This window comes from Mobula hypostoma, chromosome 9 (assembly GCF_963921235.1).
Source record: "Mobula hypostoma chromosome 9, sMobHyp1.1, whole genome shotgun sequence".
Classification (NCBI taxonomy): Eukaryota; Metazoa; Chordata; class Chondrichthyes; order Myliobatiformes; family Myliobatidae; genus Mobula; species Mobula hypostoma.
This window is the reverse complement of record NC_086105.1, coordinates 124468353-124489219: the sequence shown is the minus strand read 5'-3', so window position 1 is coordinate 124489219 and position 20867 is coordinate 124468353. Positions and strand designations below refer to the sequence as shown.

The 20867-nt window shown below is 41.8% G+C and overlaps 1 protein-coding gene across 1 annotated transcript in view; it reads left to right on the top strand.

Moving 5' to 3' along the window:
- The window catches only part of xylt1 (xylosyltransferase I), a 283246-nt gene that overhangs the window by 153092 nt on the left and 109287 nt on the right, over positions 1–20867 (top strand). Inside the window, exons 3-4 of the mRNA XM_063059068.1 lie at positions 9567–9739; positions 9890–10092. Coding sequence (XP_062915138.1) covers positions 9567–9739; positions 9890–10092 — 376 coding nt within the window. The remainder of the gene's footprint in view (positions 1–9566; positions 9740–9889; positions 10093–20867) is intronic.

The following is a 20867-nucleotide window of genomic DNA, read 5'->3' as shown; positions in this document are numbered from 1 at the left end:
ACAGGACAAATGACATGTTATAAAATATCTTGAATAAGCCGACAGAGCAATTTCGCTACTCTTCTTCAAAGCATTGGTTTTGCCTTTATTCCTGAGAAATTGGATCGCATTGCAGTGTTCTGCAGTCCAGTTTCTATTTTATGCAGAGCAAATTACACCAAAGAGCATTTCAGAGCAAAACCAAGCTCCACACAAAATTGCAGTTGGCAAAATTACCAAGAGATATAAGAGACTTCCAACTGGCTTGCTACATTTTTATCTTGAATGACATTATAGAACTGAAATGGTTTTTCGACAAGATGAGCAGCAATCAATATAAAAGACCAAGTATTTATTGGATAGAGTTTTATGGGCAGGTAATATTTACGGAGTAATTCAAACCTTTTGGACACCAGCGACTTTATCTTCAGCCGTTTTCTTTTTGTTGTCTTCCCTTGTGGTTCTTAAGCCTCTGTGAATCGTTTTTCTGTGTGCTTGGCTTTAGCACTCAATCCACAAAGGACACTCAGTCAATGTATTAAGTTCAAGTTGTTATTAAGACAACCCCTTCATCTGAGTTTCTCATGAACAGTGCGTCATCTAATAAGACATAATTATAGTAGCAACTAACAAATGCTGCCTGGTGGTGTAGTGGCATCTGCACTGGACTTCAAGGTCAGTGGTCCTGGGTTTGAACCCAGCGGGCTCCATGCTGGGTTGAGCATCGAGCTAGCAACTCAGTCTTGTATAAAACAGACAAAGAGCAAGGTTGCTGGCCGATGTGCTGCAAGGCATGGAAAGGAACAATAAACAACTAACAAATCTGGTGTGCTTAGATTTCTACTTAAGTTCTTCTTTAAAGTACAATTAAGATTAATGGTTAAACCGTTGAAAAATGAAATACCAATTCTTTTTCAGAGAGAACAGAATTGTACTCAAAGTATAATTTTAGATGTGAATAGAAGTGTTTAAGTCCACGGTCTCATTTTATCCTCTTTGTTTAGTAAAATCCAATTGAGGGGAGATGGAGGGGTATTTGGATAGGACCTCCTTAATGTGACCTTGATTCATTGGGTCTCGTGGTAAAAAGTGCCACAGCCATTCGTGACCGCATCTGACCTTGATGTTGTTCTCCCAGATCAAAACACATCTTGAATGTTCAGCCATTGTTTTCAATTATCACCGTCACACAGTTACCTTGCTTTCTGAGTAATAAGCAGATAACTTGTTGAGATAAACAGATAATAGTCTCAGTTCGATCATATCTCCTCAGGTAATTATGAAACCAAAAAAACCTTAAGGATTTGTATAACTAATATGCTCATCATACAGTTTTGTTTTTTTCTGTTTGTTGTGGTAAGATTTTGACTTTCTCGGTTAAGCTTCTCATGAGGCCTTATGATTACAATTTTATTACTACTCACGATAGAAAAAATGCAAAAGGGATTTGTCAGCATAACTAACTCCCCGAAAGAATACAGACCTCCTCATGAGAAACACACACACACACACACACACACACACAATGCCGGAAGAACTCTGCAAGTCAGGCAGCGTCTATAGAGGAGGATAAGCAGTCAAGGTTTCAAGCTGAGAGGGAAGGGAAGGGGACAGAAGCTTGAATGAGGTGGAGGTGGAGGAGGGAGAGGAGTACAGACTGGCTGGTGGTGGTTGAGACCAGGTGAGGGTGAAGGTGGGTGGTTGGGGGAGAGGGCTGAGAGGGGAATGGGAGGGAGGTGATGGGCAGGTGAAGAAAAGATAAGGCCTGAGAGGGGAGCCAGCGGGAGGTGATGGGTGGGTGAAGAGAAGATGAGGGGAGCCAGAGGGAGGTGATGGGCTGGTGAAGAGGAGTCGTGAAAGGAGAACTAGAAAGGGAAATGGAAAGAGAAGGAGGGGGGGGGGGAGTGATTACCAGAGTTGGATAGACTGATGCCCATGCCAACAGGTTAAAGGCTACCCAGGTGGAATATGAGATTTTACTCCTCCAAGTTGGAGTTTAGCTTCATTGAGGCAGCAGAGGTGGCCTTGGACTGATGTCCAAACGGGAATGGAAAGTGGAATTGAAATGTGTAGCCACCAGGAGGTTTTGCTTTTTGAGACAGCCAGTGCTCAATGGAACAGTACCCCCATCTGTGCTAGGCATCAGCGATGTAGCAGAGGCTGTGTCGGGACGTCCGGGTACAGTAGATAAAGCACAACAGGTTCACAGGCGAAGTGTTGCCTCACCTGGAATGATTGTTTGTTGCCCTGAATGTTGGTGAGGAAGAAGGTATAGGTGCAGGGGTGGCATTTATGATACTCGCAGGGGTAAGTGCCAGGAAATCAGTGGAGTGGGATGAGTGGAAAAGGGAGTCATGTAGAAAGTGATCCTTACAGAAAGTGGGGGAAGAGGTAGATGGGAAAGACGTCTATTGGATGTGACAGAGGATACAGAGAATGATGAGAGTGGAGGCTCATAGGGTAGTAGGTATGGACAAGAGAGCCCTATCCGTGTTATGATGGTGAGAGGATTGGTTGAGGATAGATGTGCAGGAAGTGTTGGAGATGTGGGTGTGGGTAACATCGACAGTAGAGAATATTTCTCCTCATGAGGAATACTTTATGTTAAAAAAAATCAGAAGTAAATTTATTCTCAAAGTGCATATATGTGGCCGTATGCTACCCTGAGATTCATTTTCTTGCTGGCATTCACAGTAGATGAAAAGAAACATAATAAAAGTAATGAAAAATTACACCAAAAATGGTCAAATACCAATGTGCAAAAGGAGACAAACTGTGTAAATAAAAAGTATTTCTTAAAAATAATAAATAAGTAATAAATAATATTGATAACATGAGTTATAGAGTCCTTGAAGTTGTGTTCATAGGTTGTGGATTCAGATCGGTGTTGAGGACTGTGATGGTTGAAGGGTAATAACTGTTCCTAAGCCTGGTGGTATGGTACTTAAGGGTCCTGTACCTCCTTCCCGATGGCAGCAGCGAAAAGAGAGCATGGCCTGGATGGTGGGCATTCTGGATAATGGATACTGCTTTCTTGTGGCAACCTTCCTTGTTGATATGCTCAGTGGTGGGAAGAGTCTTTTCTGTGATGAACTGGGCTGTATCCACTACATTTTGTAGGCTTTTTCACTACTAGACATTGGTGTTTAGATACCAGGCCTTCAGGCAAACAATGAAGATACTCCACACTGTACATCTATACATCTATACAAGTTTGTCAAAGTTTTGGATGACATGCTGAATCTGAGTAAGCTCCTAAGAAAGAAGAGGCACTGCTGTGCCTTGTTTGTAATGGCACTTACATGCTGGACCCAGGTCAGTTCCCCTGAAATTACAGCACTGAGGAACTTAAAGTTATTGATTTCTTTCCACTTCTGATCCTCTAATGAAGACTGGTTCCCAGACCTCTAATTTCCTCCTCCTGTAGTGAATAATCAGCTCTTTGGTTTGCTAACATTGAGTGAGGTTATTGTTGTGACACCATTCAGCCAGATTTTCAAGTCTCCTCCTACGTGGCAATGCTGGTGTAAAGAGTGATGTGCTGATAACCTTCGCATACCTGGGATGATACATTTGTTTTGCATTACTCCACTTTGTGGAGATCCCCAATTCTAGAGAAGAAAGAATTTGTTTTCCTGTGAACAGGTATTCAAAATCATCACTCATATTGAGTAGACCAACAGCTCTACTTGCAATTAACATGGCACATCAGTAAATTATCCCCTGCTCCAGGGTGATCAGAATGTTCAGTAGAAAAGAAAGGAAAACGGCAGGTGCTGGTAGTCGAGGGAGAAGGGGGAGGCACCGAAAATGCCAAAGATATTCAGAAAGTCAGGCACCATTTGTGAAGAGAATAAGAACATTAAAGTATCTTCACAACTTAGTTAGTTGGGTGTAGATTAGTGCAGATGGACTCAATGTCAAATCTGGCACAGGAAGAGGAATAAAGAGAGAAAAAGGAAGACTGGTAAAGAAAACGGTAAGGTAAAATGAAAACGTAATTTAAAAATTTTGATAAAGCTAATAATTGAAATGTGAAGGAAGGGACGAGGTTCGCAGTTGTAAATCTTGGTTTTCAGCAGGCGGAGAATTTGATTGACAGTACTTAATATGTTGTTAATAGGGTACTTGGACAAGAAACGTAATTTTCTGTGGTAAGATTAGGTCCAGGTTTGAAATTCATTTACATCAACTTCCTGCCATCCAGTATATTTGTTCAGTTTATGGCAGGGCAGGTTTTGAATTTCCCCATTTAACTCGCACCTGTCCTCTGCTGAAAATGCTGTGACATCGTCTCACAAATAATGACGAGCTCCATTAACCTTGCTGTCTTTTGGCAGCAGATTATGGGGCAGTAAATTTTCTCATTCATGTCCCAGTTGAGAACACTACCATCTAGTAATTTCCATCTGTATCCTCTCGACACAACTACCTTCATATGTAGCTCAGTTAGTTTTGTGAGAGCATTCTTACAGAATCAACATTCACATAGCAGTTTCTTCCAGATTAAACAGCAGCATTTCATTTTCCTTTAAGAGTGCCAGTTTCACCTACTGATATTGATCATGGTACAGGTCTTGAGGCAGGAAGGAATTAAGTCAAAGACCACATCTGTTTTCCCATTTCCTATCACTCAGTACATGCCCACAACTGTCTTCCATTCACTGTAGGGGGATGAGATGGTTAAAAGAAAAAAATCAACTGTGTACTTTTCCAGTCAGCACAGCAGCCTCATGAATTTGTTTCTTCAGTCTGCATCCTGGGAGCTTTGTGATTGAGGAGTAGGTAAAGATTTGTGATGTTTCTGAAAACTCTGCGAGAATGAAAGGCAAGTGATCAATATTTGATCCTCACAGACACTAATTTAAGTCATCAGTCTTGATAAATCACAACCAGAGTTCTTTGTGGTTTGTTACATTGATATGGTTGTTTTGTCATTTAATACTGTCATTGATGTGCAAACACTACAGACCAGTTTCCTCCTGGTATGTTTATAAAGGGATTAGGTGCAGGAGTCATGCTCCTGCCAGCCGAACAGAAATTTAAGGTTCTGGGGATTTGCTCACTTTATGGTTTGGAGTGCCATTATCTTTTCCAAGGAAGCGAATTAAAATAAAATATTTCTTCAGCATCCCAGCAATATCCACTGTGGCCACTGGATGCCTGTTTTTTTTCTCATTGTATTTTAACATACCTTCATAAAGGCAGTGTAGGCACACATATTCTGCAGAAAATTCTAGTCTTAAATTCTTAAGTCTGAGCTAATGAGAAGGGCATACATTATATTACAGAAAGAATAAAGTTTGAAGTAAATTTTATTATCAGAATATATATATATGTCACCATATACAACCTTGAGATTCCTTTTATTAAAGGCATACTCAATGTATAGAATAATAACCATAGCAGAATCAATGAAAGACCACCAAACTAGGGTGTTCAATCGGAGTGCAGAAGACAGCAAACTGCAAATACAAAAAGTAATAATAATAATAAATATGCAATAAATATCGAGAACCTGAGATGAAGATTTCTTGAAAGTGAGTCCATAGGCTGTGGGAACATTGATGGGGCAAGTGAAGTTATCCCCTTTGGTTCAGGAGCCTGATGGTTGAGGAGTAGTAACTGTTCCTGAACCTGGTGGTGCGAGTCCTGAGGCTCCTGTACCTTCTTCCTGATGGTAGCAGCGAGAAGAGAGCATGTCCTGGGTGGTGGGATCCCTGATTGCTGGAAAGGCTTTGAATACATTCACTGGCCACACCTGGAAGTCTTGGTTTCTGTTGCAAGCTGAAGAATAGCAATCATGAGCTAGCAGTGCAGAATACACATCCTGTGAAAGAAAGAGAGGGGTGGGGTGGAGTGGACAAAGTAGCTGAGCTGGTGATGGGTAGAGAGATTCCTCTGCTTATGTTGGTCCCAGATTTATACAAAGTAGCACACTGGCCTTCGTAAGTCAGGGAATTGTGTATGAAAGAGCATACAACGGGTGGACAGGATGCTGATGAGGCCACACTTGGAGTGTGAACTACAGTATTCTGTTCTGGTCATCCTGCTATAGGAAAGATGTTATTAACCAAGGAATAGTGTGGGAAAGATTTACGAGGATGTTGCTTGGCCATGAGGGTGGGAGTGGTGAGTGTGTGGAATGGGCTGCCGGCAACGGTGGTGGAGGCGGATACGATAAGGTCTTTTAAGAGACTTTTGGATAGGTACATGGAGCTTAGAAAAATGGAGGGCTATAGGTAAGCCTAGTAATTTCTAAGGTAGGGACACGTTCGGCACAACTTTGTGGGCCAAAGGGCCTGTATTGTGCTGTAGGTTTTCTATGTTTCTGTGAGGGACAGAGTTAGGAAGAGAAGTTAGATAAAATAGATAGGAATTTATTCCTTCGAGCATAGGGGATTGAGAGGTGATCCTATAGAGGTGTTTAAAGTCATGCGGGACATAGATAGGGTGAATGCACTCAGATCTTGCCCTAAAGTTGGGGAATTGGGAGCTAGAGAGCATAGGTTTAACTTGGGAGGGGAAGCATTTTTACACAAAGACACACAAACTTCTTACAGACAGCGTTGGAACTGAACTCTGAGCTTCAGTGCCCTGAGCTGTAAAGGCTCACAATAATGGGTAGGATACCGTCTACTCTTGTTCAGTGTTTAATAGTGGTGAATAAGCTTGACATATATTGACTAAAGTAGACTGTCTAAACTTATTGAAGTTTAGAAGGACGCAAGGTGATGTTATTGTGTATCCACAACCATTACAAATATGTAAAGTTGAGATCAATGGATTTTCAAAAACTAAGGGGACCAGTGGAGGTAGGAATCCTGCAACAAAGTGAGCTTCAGATAAAGAGTCAGCCATAATCTTACTGTCTCCTCCTGCTTCTAATAATGTTATTATTGACTTGCAAAAGGCCGCTGGAGTGTAGTATGAACACAAAAGGACCTTTTGAAAGCAGAACAGTAATTGGGTAGGCTCACTTAATCCCTTTCTGATAGTCTGACACCGTTAGCAAGATTACCAATGCTATTCACTTGTCCATTAATCAGCCTTATTCTCCTGTCTGTTGACGGTTCATGCTGGTGTGTGGTTTTTTTTGGCATTCCCTCAGGATTGAGGATGACTTACTTCCTGCCTGGTTTCTTGGGTTCTGAGATGACTGCTGAGCCAAACCATGAGAACAGCACAGGCATCCTCAGATGGGGCAGATGTGTCTGGCAAGGCCGGTGGTGGTTTACTTTCTGAGCACCTTCCATCATTTACACAGTGCTTCACTGTGTCCTTGGTGCAGAGACCCAAGGCTCCCAAATCCTCCTTCAAGTAGCTATGGGTTGTGTTTCTCAAGAATTGGAGGGCATGGTACATATTTTACAGCACCAGACAAGCACCCGTGCATTGAACAAGGCTTGGAGCAAGAGTCTTTAAGACAGAGGTTGATAGGTTCTTGATTAGGCATGACATAAAAGGATACAGGGAGAAGGCATGAGATTGGGGTTGAGAGGGAAAATGGATCACCATGATGGAATGGTGGAGCAGACTCGATGGGTCAAATGACCTAATTCTGTTCCTGTTTCTTGTGGGCTTACGTGTGAACACACCACTTTCCCTTTTGTGCATCAGGATCAGGAATGAACCTGACCTAAACTTACCAGAAGTTGACAAAATAATGGTTAGACCTAGCAGGAGAGGATATAAAAGATGATGTAATAAATTAAATCTATAGATATAAATTACAACCCTTGAATCAAGGCACTCCACCATGGCCTGTATTGGCTTTAAACAACGTTATTGTACACCACTTAACACAATGTCCACGAATGTAAGAATGAAAAAGCATTGCACAGTTTGTATTCGTAAATAATTTTTGAGGGGGCGCCACGGTAGTGCAGCAGTTAGTGTAATACTTTAGAGTGCCAGTGGTCGGAAGGTCAGCGCTCAATTCTGTAAGGAGTTTGTATGTTCTCCCTGTGACTGCGTGGATTTCCTCTGGTATTCCAGTTTCTCCCCACTTTCCAAAAGATGTACAGGTCAGGGTTAGTACACTGAAGGCATGTTATGTTGGCGCAGGAAGCGTGGCGACACTTGGAGGGCTGCCCCCAGCATGAGTTTGGGCTGTAAACCCGAATGCAAATGACACATTTCACTGTACGTTTCCAAGAGCATTTGACAAATAATGCTCTTCTTAATTTTTAATCAGACTTCAAACTTCACAGTATTCACTCACCACAGTGGGAACACACTCAGATCATAGAATGAGAGGCCTTCACATAGAAGAGAGCCTAAAAAGAGCTAATGCTTTTTACCTATAGCAATTGAACAATATGAAATAGGTGTGAAGCTACCACATCTCATTTCATATAATGGCTAAATATCATTGATTAAAAAAAAACTAAATCGGATGTGCTATAAAATAAAATAAAATAAATTTAGAAGGATGGGGGGGTGGTTTCACTGAAATCTTTTGAATGTTGAAAGGTCTAGACAGAGTAGATGTGGAAAGAATATTTTTCATGGTGGGGGATTCTAGGACAAGAGGGCACAGCCTCAGGATAGAGGGGCTTCCATTTAAAACAGAGAGGCAGAGAAATTTCTTTAGCCAGAAGGTGGTGAATTTGTTACCACAAACAGCTGTGGAGGCCAGGTTGTTGGCTGTATTTAAGGCAGAGCTTGATATGTTCTTGATTGGACACAGCATCAAAGGTTACGGGGAGAAGGCCGGTGAATGGGGTTGAGGAGGGAAAAAAGGGATCAGCCATGATTGAATGGCGGAGTACACTCGATGAGCCAAATGGCCTAATTCTGTTTCTATGACTTATGGTCTAAATAGTCGATTCACTCTGAACCTTTGTCATGCTACAGGCAAAGGCAAAGGTCAACTTGAATATGGTCAATTACATAAAATACAGGCTTGATTTATCAAACTTCCAGTAATTGCCCCCGCCTTCACCATTCCTCGTTCCCATTTCCCTCTCTCACCTAACCTCCTTACCTGCCCATTGCCTCCCTCTGGAGCTCCTCCTCCTTTCCTTTCATCCACGGCCTTCTGTCTTTTCCTATCAGATTCCCCATCTCTCGCCCTTTATCTCTTTCACCAATCAACTTCCCAGCTCTTCACTTCACCCCTCCCCCTCTCCTGGTTTCACCTGTCATCTGCTACCTGGTACTTCTTCCTCTTCTCTCCCAACCTTCTTACTCTGACTTCTCATCTCTTTTTTTCCCAGTTCTGATGAAGGGTCTCGGCCTGAAACGTCACCTGTTTACTCTTTTCCATAAATGCTGCCTAGCCTTCAGCACTTTGTGTGTGTTACTTTGATTTCCACCATCAGGAGATTTTCTCTTGTTTGTGAAGTACTGTTTATACTTGGTTACTTATACAGTGTCGGGATAGTTTTGGGATGCCATATACTTGGTATATTATGATGGGTTATTTTTGAATCTGGAGGATTATCCTGGGCACCACTAGTTTATCCTCCTTTTGCCAGGGTATGACCCAAAATTGTCCATCCTAGAAAAGAGCCTGTAACAGGTTAATTCGACATTTACGAGGCATATTCTCTAATTTTCCAAATGTTACTCATTACCAACAGGTAAAGCAACCAATACCATTCAGCCAGAGGATGAATCCTTGGACTCTCCGCCTCCAAACCCTGTCAGAATTGCCTTTGTTTTGGTCGTACATGGCAGAGCGTCACGTCAGCTGCAGCGCATGTTCAAGGCCATTTATCACAAGGATCACTACTACTACATACACGTGGACAAGGTAAGACCCAGAATGGACCACAGGCAGGTTTTGCATTTGACGTGTCTGTAATTATAAAAATTCAGACCAAGTGGACGGATAGCTGGACTGGATGACTCTGCTTAAAAGGTGATCTTTGTTTCATTAATCATATTTTTGTTCTACTTTAAGCGATCCAACTATCTCCATCGGCAAGTATTACAGTTTGCAAGCCAGTATCCAAATGTGCGCGTCACACCGTGGCGGATGGCCACCATCTGGGGAGGAGCAAGCTTGCTGACTATGTACCTGCAGAGCATGCGGGATCTTCTGGAGATGAAGGACTGGTCCTGGGATTTCTTCATCAACTTGAGTGCTGCTGACTACCCCATCAGGTACAGCAATGAGGAACTATGTACTGTGGGCACCCAAACATTGAAAGCATTGTTCAGTACCTAGTCCTAATCAAGATAGGAGTATTAGTGAGGAATTGGAAGCCCAAAATCAATAGGTACAAGTTGAGACACCATCAGAATCTGGTTTGTTATCACTGACCTATGTCATGAAATTTGTTGTTTCAGTGATAATCAACCTGATTCTGAGAGTGTCTGAACTATTTTCTTAAGTCTATTAAGTTTGGGCTTCTGTTCCACACTACCAGAGTAGTTAAGATTTGAATCAATACCGGACAATGCAGTCAAATAGAGTCTCTTAATATTGGGCTATGCAACTAGACAATGTTCATCAGTAGTGAAAAGTGCCAATTGGTGGAGTCTATTGATCCTAGTTGGTGGAAAAATCCACCTTGCCCTGGCATTGAGTTAGTACTGAGTTCACCATGAAAGATTTCCCTATGTAAAGGGGAACTGGAATTGGCTTTGATGATTAATAACTTGAGTTTTTGAGAGAACTAATGAATTAAATTACTACTTTGGTGGTACAAACCTTCAGAACGAAACGTATGATTTATTATCTGCAGGGATTTTCTGTTGCACAGGATATCAAGTTTTCCCTCTGTAACCCAACAGTACCAAGATTAATATGGACATAAAGAATAAAAATTATTCTGCATAGACATCAAGATGAGAGACAAGGCATGTGGGGAAGAACCAGGGTGCATGCCTTTTGTGAGGGAAGGCTAGACTATGTGTGTCAGGAACAAGAGTAGGCCAGTGTTTCGAATCACGCTTTGCAGGCTGCTGATGAAGAAATGGATTTCAGTGTAAGATTATATGAGAGGAATACACTGGATGGAATTACACAATTTAGTCCTTAGCTCAAAGCTGCTGTGTTTAGTCTTAACTGCAGCTGACGTTGTGAAGCAGACTTAGCTTAAATGTCTTGGTTGTTTAATTGTATTCAGAGAAATTCCTAAAGCTAAATGATTCCCTTAAGCCTTGGTCACATATGAAACTAAGGGTCAGTGTATATGAGCAAAGTATCTTCCCTCAACCAGCAATTCCCTATATAGGTCCGAGACACAAGGTTCTGTAGGTACTGAAAATCTTGAGTGATACACACAAAATGCTGGAGTAGCTCAGCAGGTTGGACAGCATCTATAGAGGAAAATAAACAGTCAATGTTTCAGGCCGGGAAATGTCTCTGCCCAAAGAGTCATGGCCTGCAGTGTCAGCTGTTTATTTCCCTCTGTAGATACTGGCTGACTGGCTGCGTTCCTCCAGCATTTTGTGTATGCTGCTCTATACAGGTCCTCCCTGGGTTATGAATGCCTAACTTACGGACACACCCTACATATGAACAAGTATTTGGGAAACTGGTGGGACGGATGGAAATGGATTTGCTGGCTACTACGGGGCTTGGTGCATCATCTTACTGTGTGGAAACAGGACATGTCCATGTGTGTTCATTTCCCAACACTCCCACCCCTCCCAACCAGATCCCCAACAATCTGGATCAAACCAAGCAGAACTGGGAGCATTAAATACTATCACCCACTCTTCCCGCGTACATTTGTTCCCCTGTCAGAGTTGGTTCTGTTCATATTTGGCTTACAGGTTTACAGACAGATCTCAGGAATGGAAACCAGTCGTAAGCTGCGGACTGCCTGTACAAGTTTAAATTGAATTGCCTAGCCTGGAACTTCTGCAATGCGAGCACATGCATTAAACAGTATCGTGTAGGGCTTCCAGCAAGTGTTGTCCTAGGCTTCAGAGAGACAACGCTTGAACCCAGATAATGAGGATAGAGCACTGAGCATTAGAATTGGCAGTCCAAGGCTTTGTACACATCAGAATGGATTACCCAATCACACTTAGCACTCAGTCGCTGAATATGATTCCATCATATCAAACAAGATTGTACTGTACGACTGAATTTCTATCCCACCTTTTATTACCCATTGTGTAATTCTTAACTCATTCCCTGCTGATCAGGCACCAGAGTGTGACAGTCAAATTACTCATTCATTCTGCTTTTAGTACATATACAAATATAACAGGTATAAGTACTGAAGCTGATCTGGGTCAAGCAGAGGACATCCCAGAGGGAAGTTTGAATGAGCAGTAAATAATGGCCTGAAATAAATCAGGCAAACTTAAAGGTTTAAACACGAGAAATTCTGCAGATGCTGGAAATTCAAGCAATACACATCAAAGTTGCTGGTGAACGCAGCAGGCCAGGCAGCATCTCTAGGAAGAGGTGCTTCAAAACGTCGACTGTACCTCTTCCTAGAGATCCTGCCTGGCCTGCTGCGTTCATCAGCAACTTTGATGTGTGAAACTTAAAGGCTTTTGTCCAGTTTGCATAGAAACCTTTATTATGTTCTTTTTTCCAAAAAAAATCAAATCACAGATGAAGTTTGGGAATGAAATTTCATGAATTCAGCCTACAGAACCATTGACATAGACATGGTGAGAAATCAATCAAAGTCACCAAAAGCTTATTTTTTTTAAATCTGGGACATGAGCAGATTTCCAACATGTACCTCCACATTGTATATCCAAACTTATGCTCCTGTAATAGAGCAGGTTAATGCTTCAATACCTGAGCCTATCGACTGCATCACCCTAGTCTCCTCAGTTTATCACAACCAGCACGTCATCACATTTATCATAGTTGATGTTGGCTGTGAAACCTGCTGACTAGGGTGTAATGATCGTTAACATTTAAAGGTTATTCAGAGTGACTGGATTGAAAGCCATGTTCGGCACTTTCTATGGGCTTGACTTCATAAAATGGTTGTTGATACATTTCTGTTGTTATTCACAAGTGTTTCCTGCTGAGCTCATTGATATTGACTTCTGACAATATTCAGTTGGAATGGAAAATTGATTTTTCAAGCAAGGCTGTACAACCAGCAGTTTTCTTCCAATGGTTTCCCTCTCTCTGCTAATATCAGGTTTAACACGATGTTGGAAACTGCACTGCATTCTTGGGAGTTTTAAATTGTTTTCAGCTACTTGTGCTATAACTGTACTATGTAATAGAACATTTACTTTGTATTCCATTTCAAAGTCCAGCTCTATTGTCAGATTTTTTTTCCAGAGGACTATTATGTGCATATGCTACTCTTTATGAATTTAACCCCAAATACCAGGGGCAAATTTCAGCTCTTCTGTATCAGTGGTTGACTTGAGTTATTTCATAGTTCTCCCAAAACACTTCTACTCTAACCTACAAGATCGCGTGGATCCCTTTATAGTAGGAGAGTGATACGCTACTGCACTGAATTCCACTAGTGTGGGACATCAATTTGATGATGAAAGTTTGAATTCCTCCCCATCTCCCCCAAAGTTGGGGAAATTAAATACAGGTAACTAAAGCAATTTGGAATGTAGAGGTAACATCAATAATGATGACCATGAAAACTCGGAATTACTGCAACAGCCGAAGTATCTGGAAACTGAGCACATCTGAGTGCATGCATACCTGGATGTTTCTGTTCCTCACAGACAGAGATGTAAATGGAAAATTCAGACAGTGTTTGGTGCACTAAGTCTCTGATTGTTTTTGACCAACATTTTGTTCATAGAAATTGTAGTACATTGTAGCCATAAAAGGAATTTTCTTGTGTTCAATTATTAAAACGTGGCAAGTAGTGTCAGGCTTCTTTATTTTTATTTTAATTTATTGTGATGCAGCACAGAATAGGCCCTTCCAGCCCCTCGAGCTACAGTGCCCCGAAAATCCCTGATTTAATCCTAGCCTAATCATGGGATAGTGTATGATGTACAATTAACCTACCAACTGGTACATCTTTGGACTGTGGGAGGAAACTGGAGCACCCAGAGGACACCCACGCAGTCGCAGGGGAGAACGTACACACTCCTTTGACAATCCATTAAGATAGATAGATACAGTTCCACAACCACCTATCATATACACCTTTCTAAACGTCAATCATAATTACTTGCACTCATCTCGGCAAATGTCTGCTCTATTTTGACCAATGTGAACTGGGTTTCTAATCTCCTGGTTTTAGTCTGTTTAACAAATGTTGCTGCCTTGTTGGACATGCTTGTAATCCTCTGATTAGAGCTTTTCCACGTAAACTCAGAAACTTAGTATATAGCAGCACTGTTTTGGCCTGTGTAACAGCTGGGACGGATGCCATTTACTTTCCTAATTTAAGACTGAATTCTTTGTAAGTATCTAAGATTTACACATATTTTGTAAAAGTGGCAAAATTGTCATGGTGCATCAACAGGTATCAGTCAGAACCTAATCACATTTTAAGAAGAGGACCAACAAAATCTGTTAGGCTGATTGCGATATAGTCGGCACTTTGTTTAACGAAACAGGATCCTCAGAAAGCTCACCTCTACTGCAATGCAAGCTCTGATCTTGCTAGGCTTACTCCACCCAAACTGAGCTCCTATCACCTTCCCACAGAATTGAGAGATTTTTGTGGACTGTTTAAGAAATTAATCACATGTCATTCTATTTGTGTGTTTGTCATTAGTATTTGATGCAGCACCTCAAGTGGCACAAAGGAGCTGGAGACAACAACAAGAAAGCCCTCAGTACAATGGAGCTGTGCCTAAAGTCACTGAGCTGGTTCTACTGAATGATTTCTAAGCATGTTTTTGTTTTGCATTTAAACAAGTCTAGCACTCAGTCTTTAGATAAAGTGGATATTTTTGGGGGGCATTTTTGTAACTGTTGCATCTGTTTGTCATGCTGTGAAAGTGGTGAGTGCACCCACAGTGATTTTGTAATTGCCATCGTCTGTTTTGCATTGATTCTTTTATTATTTAGTATTTCACAAAATAAAACTCCATTTAATCAGGGATTAATTTTATAGCAATGCAAAATATTCCACCCACTAGCACAGCAGTGCCAAAATAACAGGGTTTTACCAAATCACAATGGCGTCCATTCTACCCATAAAACAAGTGCTTACCCCATGAAAATATTTTTCCAGTGATCTCCTTTTCACACTTTTAGCATAAACCAATAGGTTTAGTTCTTCCAAGTGTCTCCCCTTTATGAATTGTTAATCAAATCTGTTTCCATCAATCATTAAGGCATTGTATTCCTGAACATAGAAACATAGAAAACATAGAAAATAGTTGCAGGAGTAGGCCATTCGGCCCTTCGAGCCTGCACCGCCATTTATTATGATCATGGCTGATCATCCAACTCAGAACCCCGCCCCAGCCTTCCCTCCATACCCCCTGATCCCCGTAGCCACAAGGGCCATATCTAACTCCCTCTTAAATATAGCCAATGAACTGGCCTCAACTGTTTCCTGTGGCAGAGAATTCCACAGATTCACCACTATCTGTGTGAAGAAGTTTTTCCTAATCTCGGTCCTAAAAGGCTTCCCCTTTATCTTCAAACTGTGACCCCTTGTTCTGGACTTGCCCAACATCGGGAACAATCTTCCTGCATCTAGTATGTCCAATCCCTTTAGGATTTTATACGTTTCAATCAGATCCCCCCTCAATCTTCTAAATTCCAACGAGTACAAGCCCAGTTCATCCAGTCTTTCTTCATATGAAAGTCCTGCCATCCCAGTAATCAATCTGGTGAACCTTCTTTGTACTCCCTCTATGACAAGGATGTCTTTCCTCAGATTAGGGAACCAAAACTGCACACAAACTCCAGGTGTGGTCTCACCAAGGCCTTGTACAACTGCAGTAGTACCTCCCTGCTCCTGTACTCGAATACTCTCGCTATAAATGCCAGCATACCATTCGCCTTTTTCACCGCCTGCTGTACCTGCATGCCCACTTTCAATGACTGGTGTATAATAACACCCAGGTCTCGTTGCACCTCCCGTTTTCCTAATCGGCCACCATTCAGATAATAATCTGTTTTCCTATTTTTGCCACCAAAGTGGATAACTTCACATTTATCCACATTAAATTGCATCTGCCATGAATTTGCCCACTCACCCAACCTATCCAAGTCACTCTGCATCCTCTTAGCATCCTCCTCACAGCTAACACTGCCACCCAGCTTCATGTCATCCGCAAACTTGGAGATGCTGCATTTAATTCCCTCATCCAAGTCATTAATATATATTGTAAACAACTGGGGTCCCAGCACTGAGCCTTGCGGTACCCCACTAGTCACCGCCTGCCATTCTGAAAAGTGCCCGTTTATTCCCACTCTTTGCTTCCCATCTGCTAACCAATTCTCCAACCACATCAATACCTTACCCCCAATACCATGTGCTTTAAGTTTGCACACTAATCTCCTGTGTGGGACCTTGTCAAAAGCCTTTTGAAAATCCAAATATACCGCATCCACTGGTTCTCCCCTATCCACTCTACTAGTTACATCCTCAAAAAATTCTATGAGATTTGTCAGACATGATTTTCCTTTCACAAATCCATGCTGACTTTGTCCGATGATTTCACCGCTTTCCAAATGTGCTGTTATCACATCTTTGATAACTGACTCCAGCAGTTTCCCCACCACCGACGTTAGGCTAACTGGTCTATAATTCCCCGGTTTCTCTCTCCCTCCTTTTTTAAAAAGTGGGGTTACATTAACCACCCTCCAATCCGCAGGAACTAGTCCAGAATCTAATGAGATTTGAAAAATTATCGCTAATGCATCCACTATTTCTTGGGCTACTTCCTTAAGCACTCTGGGATGCAGACCATCTGGCCCTGGGGATTTATCTGCCTTCAATCCCTTCAATTTACCTAACACCACTTCCCTACTAACATGTATTTCGCTCAGTTCCTCCATCTCACTGCACCCTCTGTCCCCTACTATTTCTGGAAGATTATTTATGTCCTCCTTAGTGAAGACAGAACCAAAGTAATTATTCAATTGGTCTGCCATGTCCTTGCTCCCCATAATCAATTCACCTGTTTCTGTCTGTAGGGGACCTACATTTGTCTTTACCAGTCTTTTCCTTTTTACATATCTATAAAAGCTTTTACAGTCTGTTTTTATGTTCCCTGCCAGTTTTCTCTCATAATCTTTTTTCCCCTTCCTAATTAAGCCCTTTGTCCTCCTCTGCTGAACTCTGAATTTCTCCCAGTCCTCAGGTGAGCCACTTTCTCTGGCTAATTTGTATGCTTCTTCTTTGGAATTGATCCTATCCCTAATTTCTCTTGTCAGCCACAGGTGCACTACCTTCCTTGATTTATTCTTTTGCCAAACTGGGATGAACAATTGTTGTAGTTCATCCATGTAACCTTTAAATGCTTGCCATTGCATATCCACCGTCAATCCTTTAAGTGTCATTTGCCAGTCTATCTTAACTAATTCACGTCTCATACCTTCAAAGTTACCCCTCTTTAAGTTCAGAACCTTTGTTTCTGAATTAACTATGTCACTCTCCATCTTAATGAAGAATTCCACCATATTATGGTCACTCTTATCCAAGGGGCCTCTCACGACAAGATTGCTAATTAACCCTTCCTCATTGCTCAAAACCCAGTTCGGAATAGCCTGCTCTCTAGTTGGTTCCTCGACATGTTGGTTCAAAAAACCATCCCGCATACATTCCAAGAAATCCTCTTCCTCAGCACCTTTACCAATTTGGTTCACCCAGTCTACATGTAGATTGAAGTCACCTGTTCCTTTATCGCACACATTTCTAATTTCCTGTTTAATACCATCTCCGACCCCACTACTACTGTTAGGTGGGCTGTACACAACTCCCACCAGCGTCTTCTGCCCCTTAGTGTTACGCAGCTCTACCCATATCGATTCCACATCTTCCCGGCTTATGTCCTTCCTTTCTATTGCATTAATCTCTTCTTTAACCAGCAACGCCACCCCACCTCCCCTTCCTTCATGTCTATCCCTCCTGAATATTGAATGTCCCTGAATGTTGAGCTCCCATCCTTGGTCACCCTGGAGTCATGTCTCTGTGATCCCAACTATATCATAATCATTAATAACAATCTGCACTTTCAATTCATCCACCTTATTACGAATGCTCCTTGCATTGACACACATTGCAACCTCCTGCTATTTACCTCTTTTTACCAACCCTACTGCCAATTGAAATAGCTTGTAATTTGTAACTTTGAGCAACTAGATTGTTCCTCTCCGCTTCTCTGTTCATTCAGCCTCTCATTTCTGCCTGCTTGTCCTTGTACAAAACCGAATGTCCCCTGCATGCTTCTGTTTAAGCGGAGTCTTTGACCTGTACAGTGCAAAATGGGGCTTTCAGCTCAGCTCTTCCAGACCTTTCTACGCTAATCCCATTTGCCTGCCTATATCCTCTTCCCTACTGCCTAAGTATCTGTCTAAGTGCCTTTTAAACATTGTAGTTGTATCTACTTTTACCATGGTATTGGGGGCAGAGTACTGACATGGATTGAAAATTGGCTGGCTGACAGAAAACAAAGAGTAGCGATTAACGGGTCCCTTTCGGAATGGCAGGCAGTGACCAGTGGGGTACCGCAGGGTTCAGTGCTGGGACCGCAGCTGTTTACAATATATATTAATGATTTAGATGGGGGAATTAAAAGTAACATTAGCAAATTTGTCGATGACACAAAGCTGGGTGGCAGTGTGAAATGCGAGGAGGATGTTATGAGCATGCAGGGTGACTGGGACAGGCTGGGTGAGTGGGCAGATGCATGGCAGATGCAGTTTAATGTGGATAAATGTGAGGTTATCCACTTTGGTGGTAAGAATGGGAAGGCAGATTATTATCTAAATGGAGTCAAGTTAGGAAAAGGGGAAGTACAACGAGATCTAAGTGTTCTTGTACATTAGTCACTGAAAGCAAGCATGCAGGTACAGCAGGCAGTGAAGAAAGCTAATGGCATGCTGGCCTTCATAACAAGGGGAATTGAGTATAAGAGCAAAGAGGTCCTTCTGCAGCTGTACAGGGCCCTGGTGAGACCATACCTGGAGTACTGTGTGCAGATTTGGTCTCCAAATTTGAGGAAGGACATTCTTACTATTCAGGAAGTGCAGCGTAGGTTCACAAGGTTAATTCCCGGGATGGCGGGACTGTCATCTGTCAAAAGATTGGAGCGACTGGGCTTGTATCCTTGGAATTTAGAAGGCTGAGAGGGGATCTTATTGAAACATATAAGATTATTAAGGGATTGGACACGCTGGAGGCAGGAAGCATGTTCCCGCTGATGGGTGAGTCCAGAACCGGAGGCCACAGTTTATGAATTGGGGTAGGCCATTTGGAATGGAGTTGAGGAAAAACTTTTTCACCCAGAGAGTGGTGGATATATGGGATGCTGTGTCCCAGAAGGCTGTGGATGCTTTCAAAAAAGAGATGGATAGTGCTCTTAAAGATAGCGGAATCAAAGGTTATGGGGATAAGGCAGGAACTGGATACTGATTGTGGATGATCAGCCATGATCACAGTGAATGGCGGTGCTGGCTGGAAGGGCCGAATGGCCTACTCCTGTGTCTATTGTCTATCTCCCCTGGCAGCTCATTCCATATACTCACCACCTCTGTGTGAAAAGTCTTGCCCTTCAAGTCTTCTTTAAATTTCTCCCCTCTCACTTTAAAGCTACACCCTAACTTTGGGGCAGGAGGTGGGGGATCTCTGACTCTCTATCCTTTTTAATTCCACTTTTAATCTTATAAACCTCCATATGATCACCCATTATCCTCTTACACTAAATGAGAACTAAGAAAGTCTGCCCAACCTCTCCTTGTAACTAAAGCCCTTCAGTCAGGCAATATTCCGGTGAATCTCTTCTGCACTTGTTCTAGTTCTTTCAGTATATCCTCTTTAAGTTTATGAATTTTTTTTTTGAAGTTCCAAGTTTTCCTAAATAAGTGTACTCTCCTACATAAATTTATTTTTCATGCTGTGTTAGCAAACCCATAAAAAGGCTTAGTATGTAGATATGGGAATGTAAGCCAAGAATCACAGTTGATAACATCCTGGATGTTATCATGGCCACGGATCTAAATCACATTTGTCTGTTTCCTATTTAAGAGAAGGTATTAATCATTAAGAACAGTCTGTGAATGAGTGAAAATCTACCCTAATATGGGGTAGAAATCTTAGTTATCATAATCAAAAGCCACATGTACCAAGTACAGTGTATTTTATCTGAAACACCAACTACAAATCAGGAAGGCAAGGGGATTTAGTGAGGTCTGGAGTTTCCATTGGACTGTTGTTTTTGGTGCAAATCACTGAAATAAAAAGAAAGATCAACAAAATTTCAATTCTAAGTAAGATCCAGGACAAACTGAATTTTTATCAACTTGTGCTAGGTTAAGAAAAAAATCATCCAGAAAAATAACTGATTAAATTTAATCACAATTACGGGTTTTCACTAATTGTACTCATTTTGTGGACCTTGAAAGAAGTTCTTAAAATTGTTTAATGTAGACACATGCACTTTAAATCAAGTTTTGTAAATGGTGGTATGTAATTTTTAAGGTTATCTTTCATTTAAAATAGGTCAACAAAAGTTAATATAATAAATGTCAGTGGGAAGTTCATCTTACAATGCTGCATTTTTCAGTGCTGAATGATTGATAAGAGTGAGGGAACTTAAGAGTTACTGCAGTAATGACTATTGATCAGCAATCTTTGGATAACTGTTTTGGTCGTCCAGTGATAGAGTGAGCTTCATTGTGCTTGTGGTCTCTCCCACTATTCTCACCCAGTCCCCTAGCCCACAAGGAACTACCAATCCACTCAATTCTTCTGATATTCTTCCAATCTTCCTCACCACCTGATCCTCCATCTCCACCCCTTCCGAGGGCACTTACCTGATCACCATTCTGAAACATAGAAACA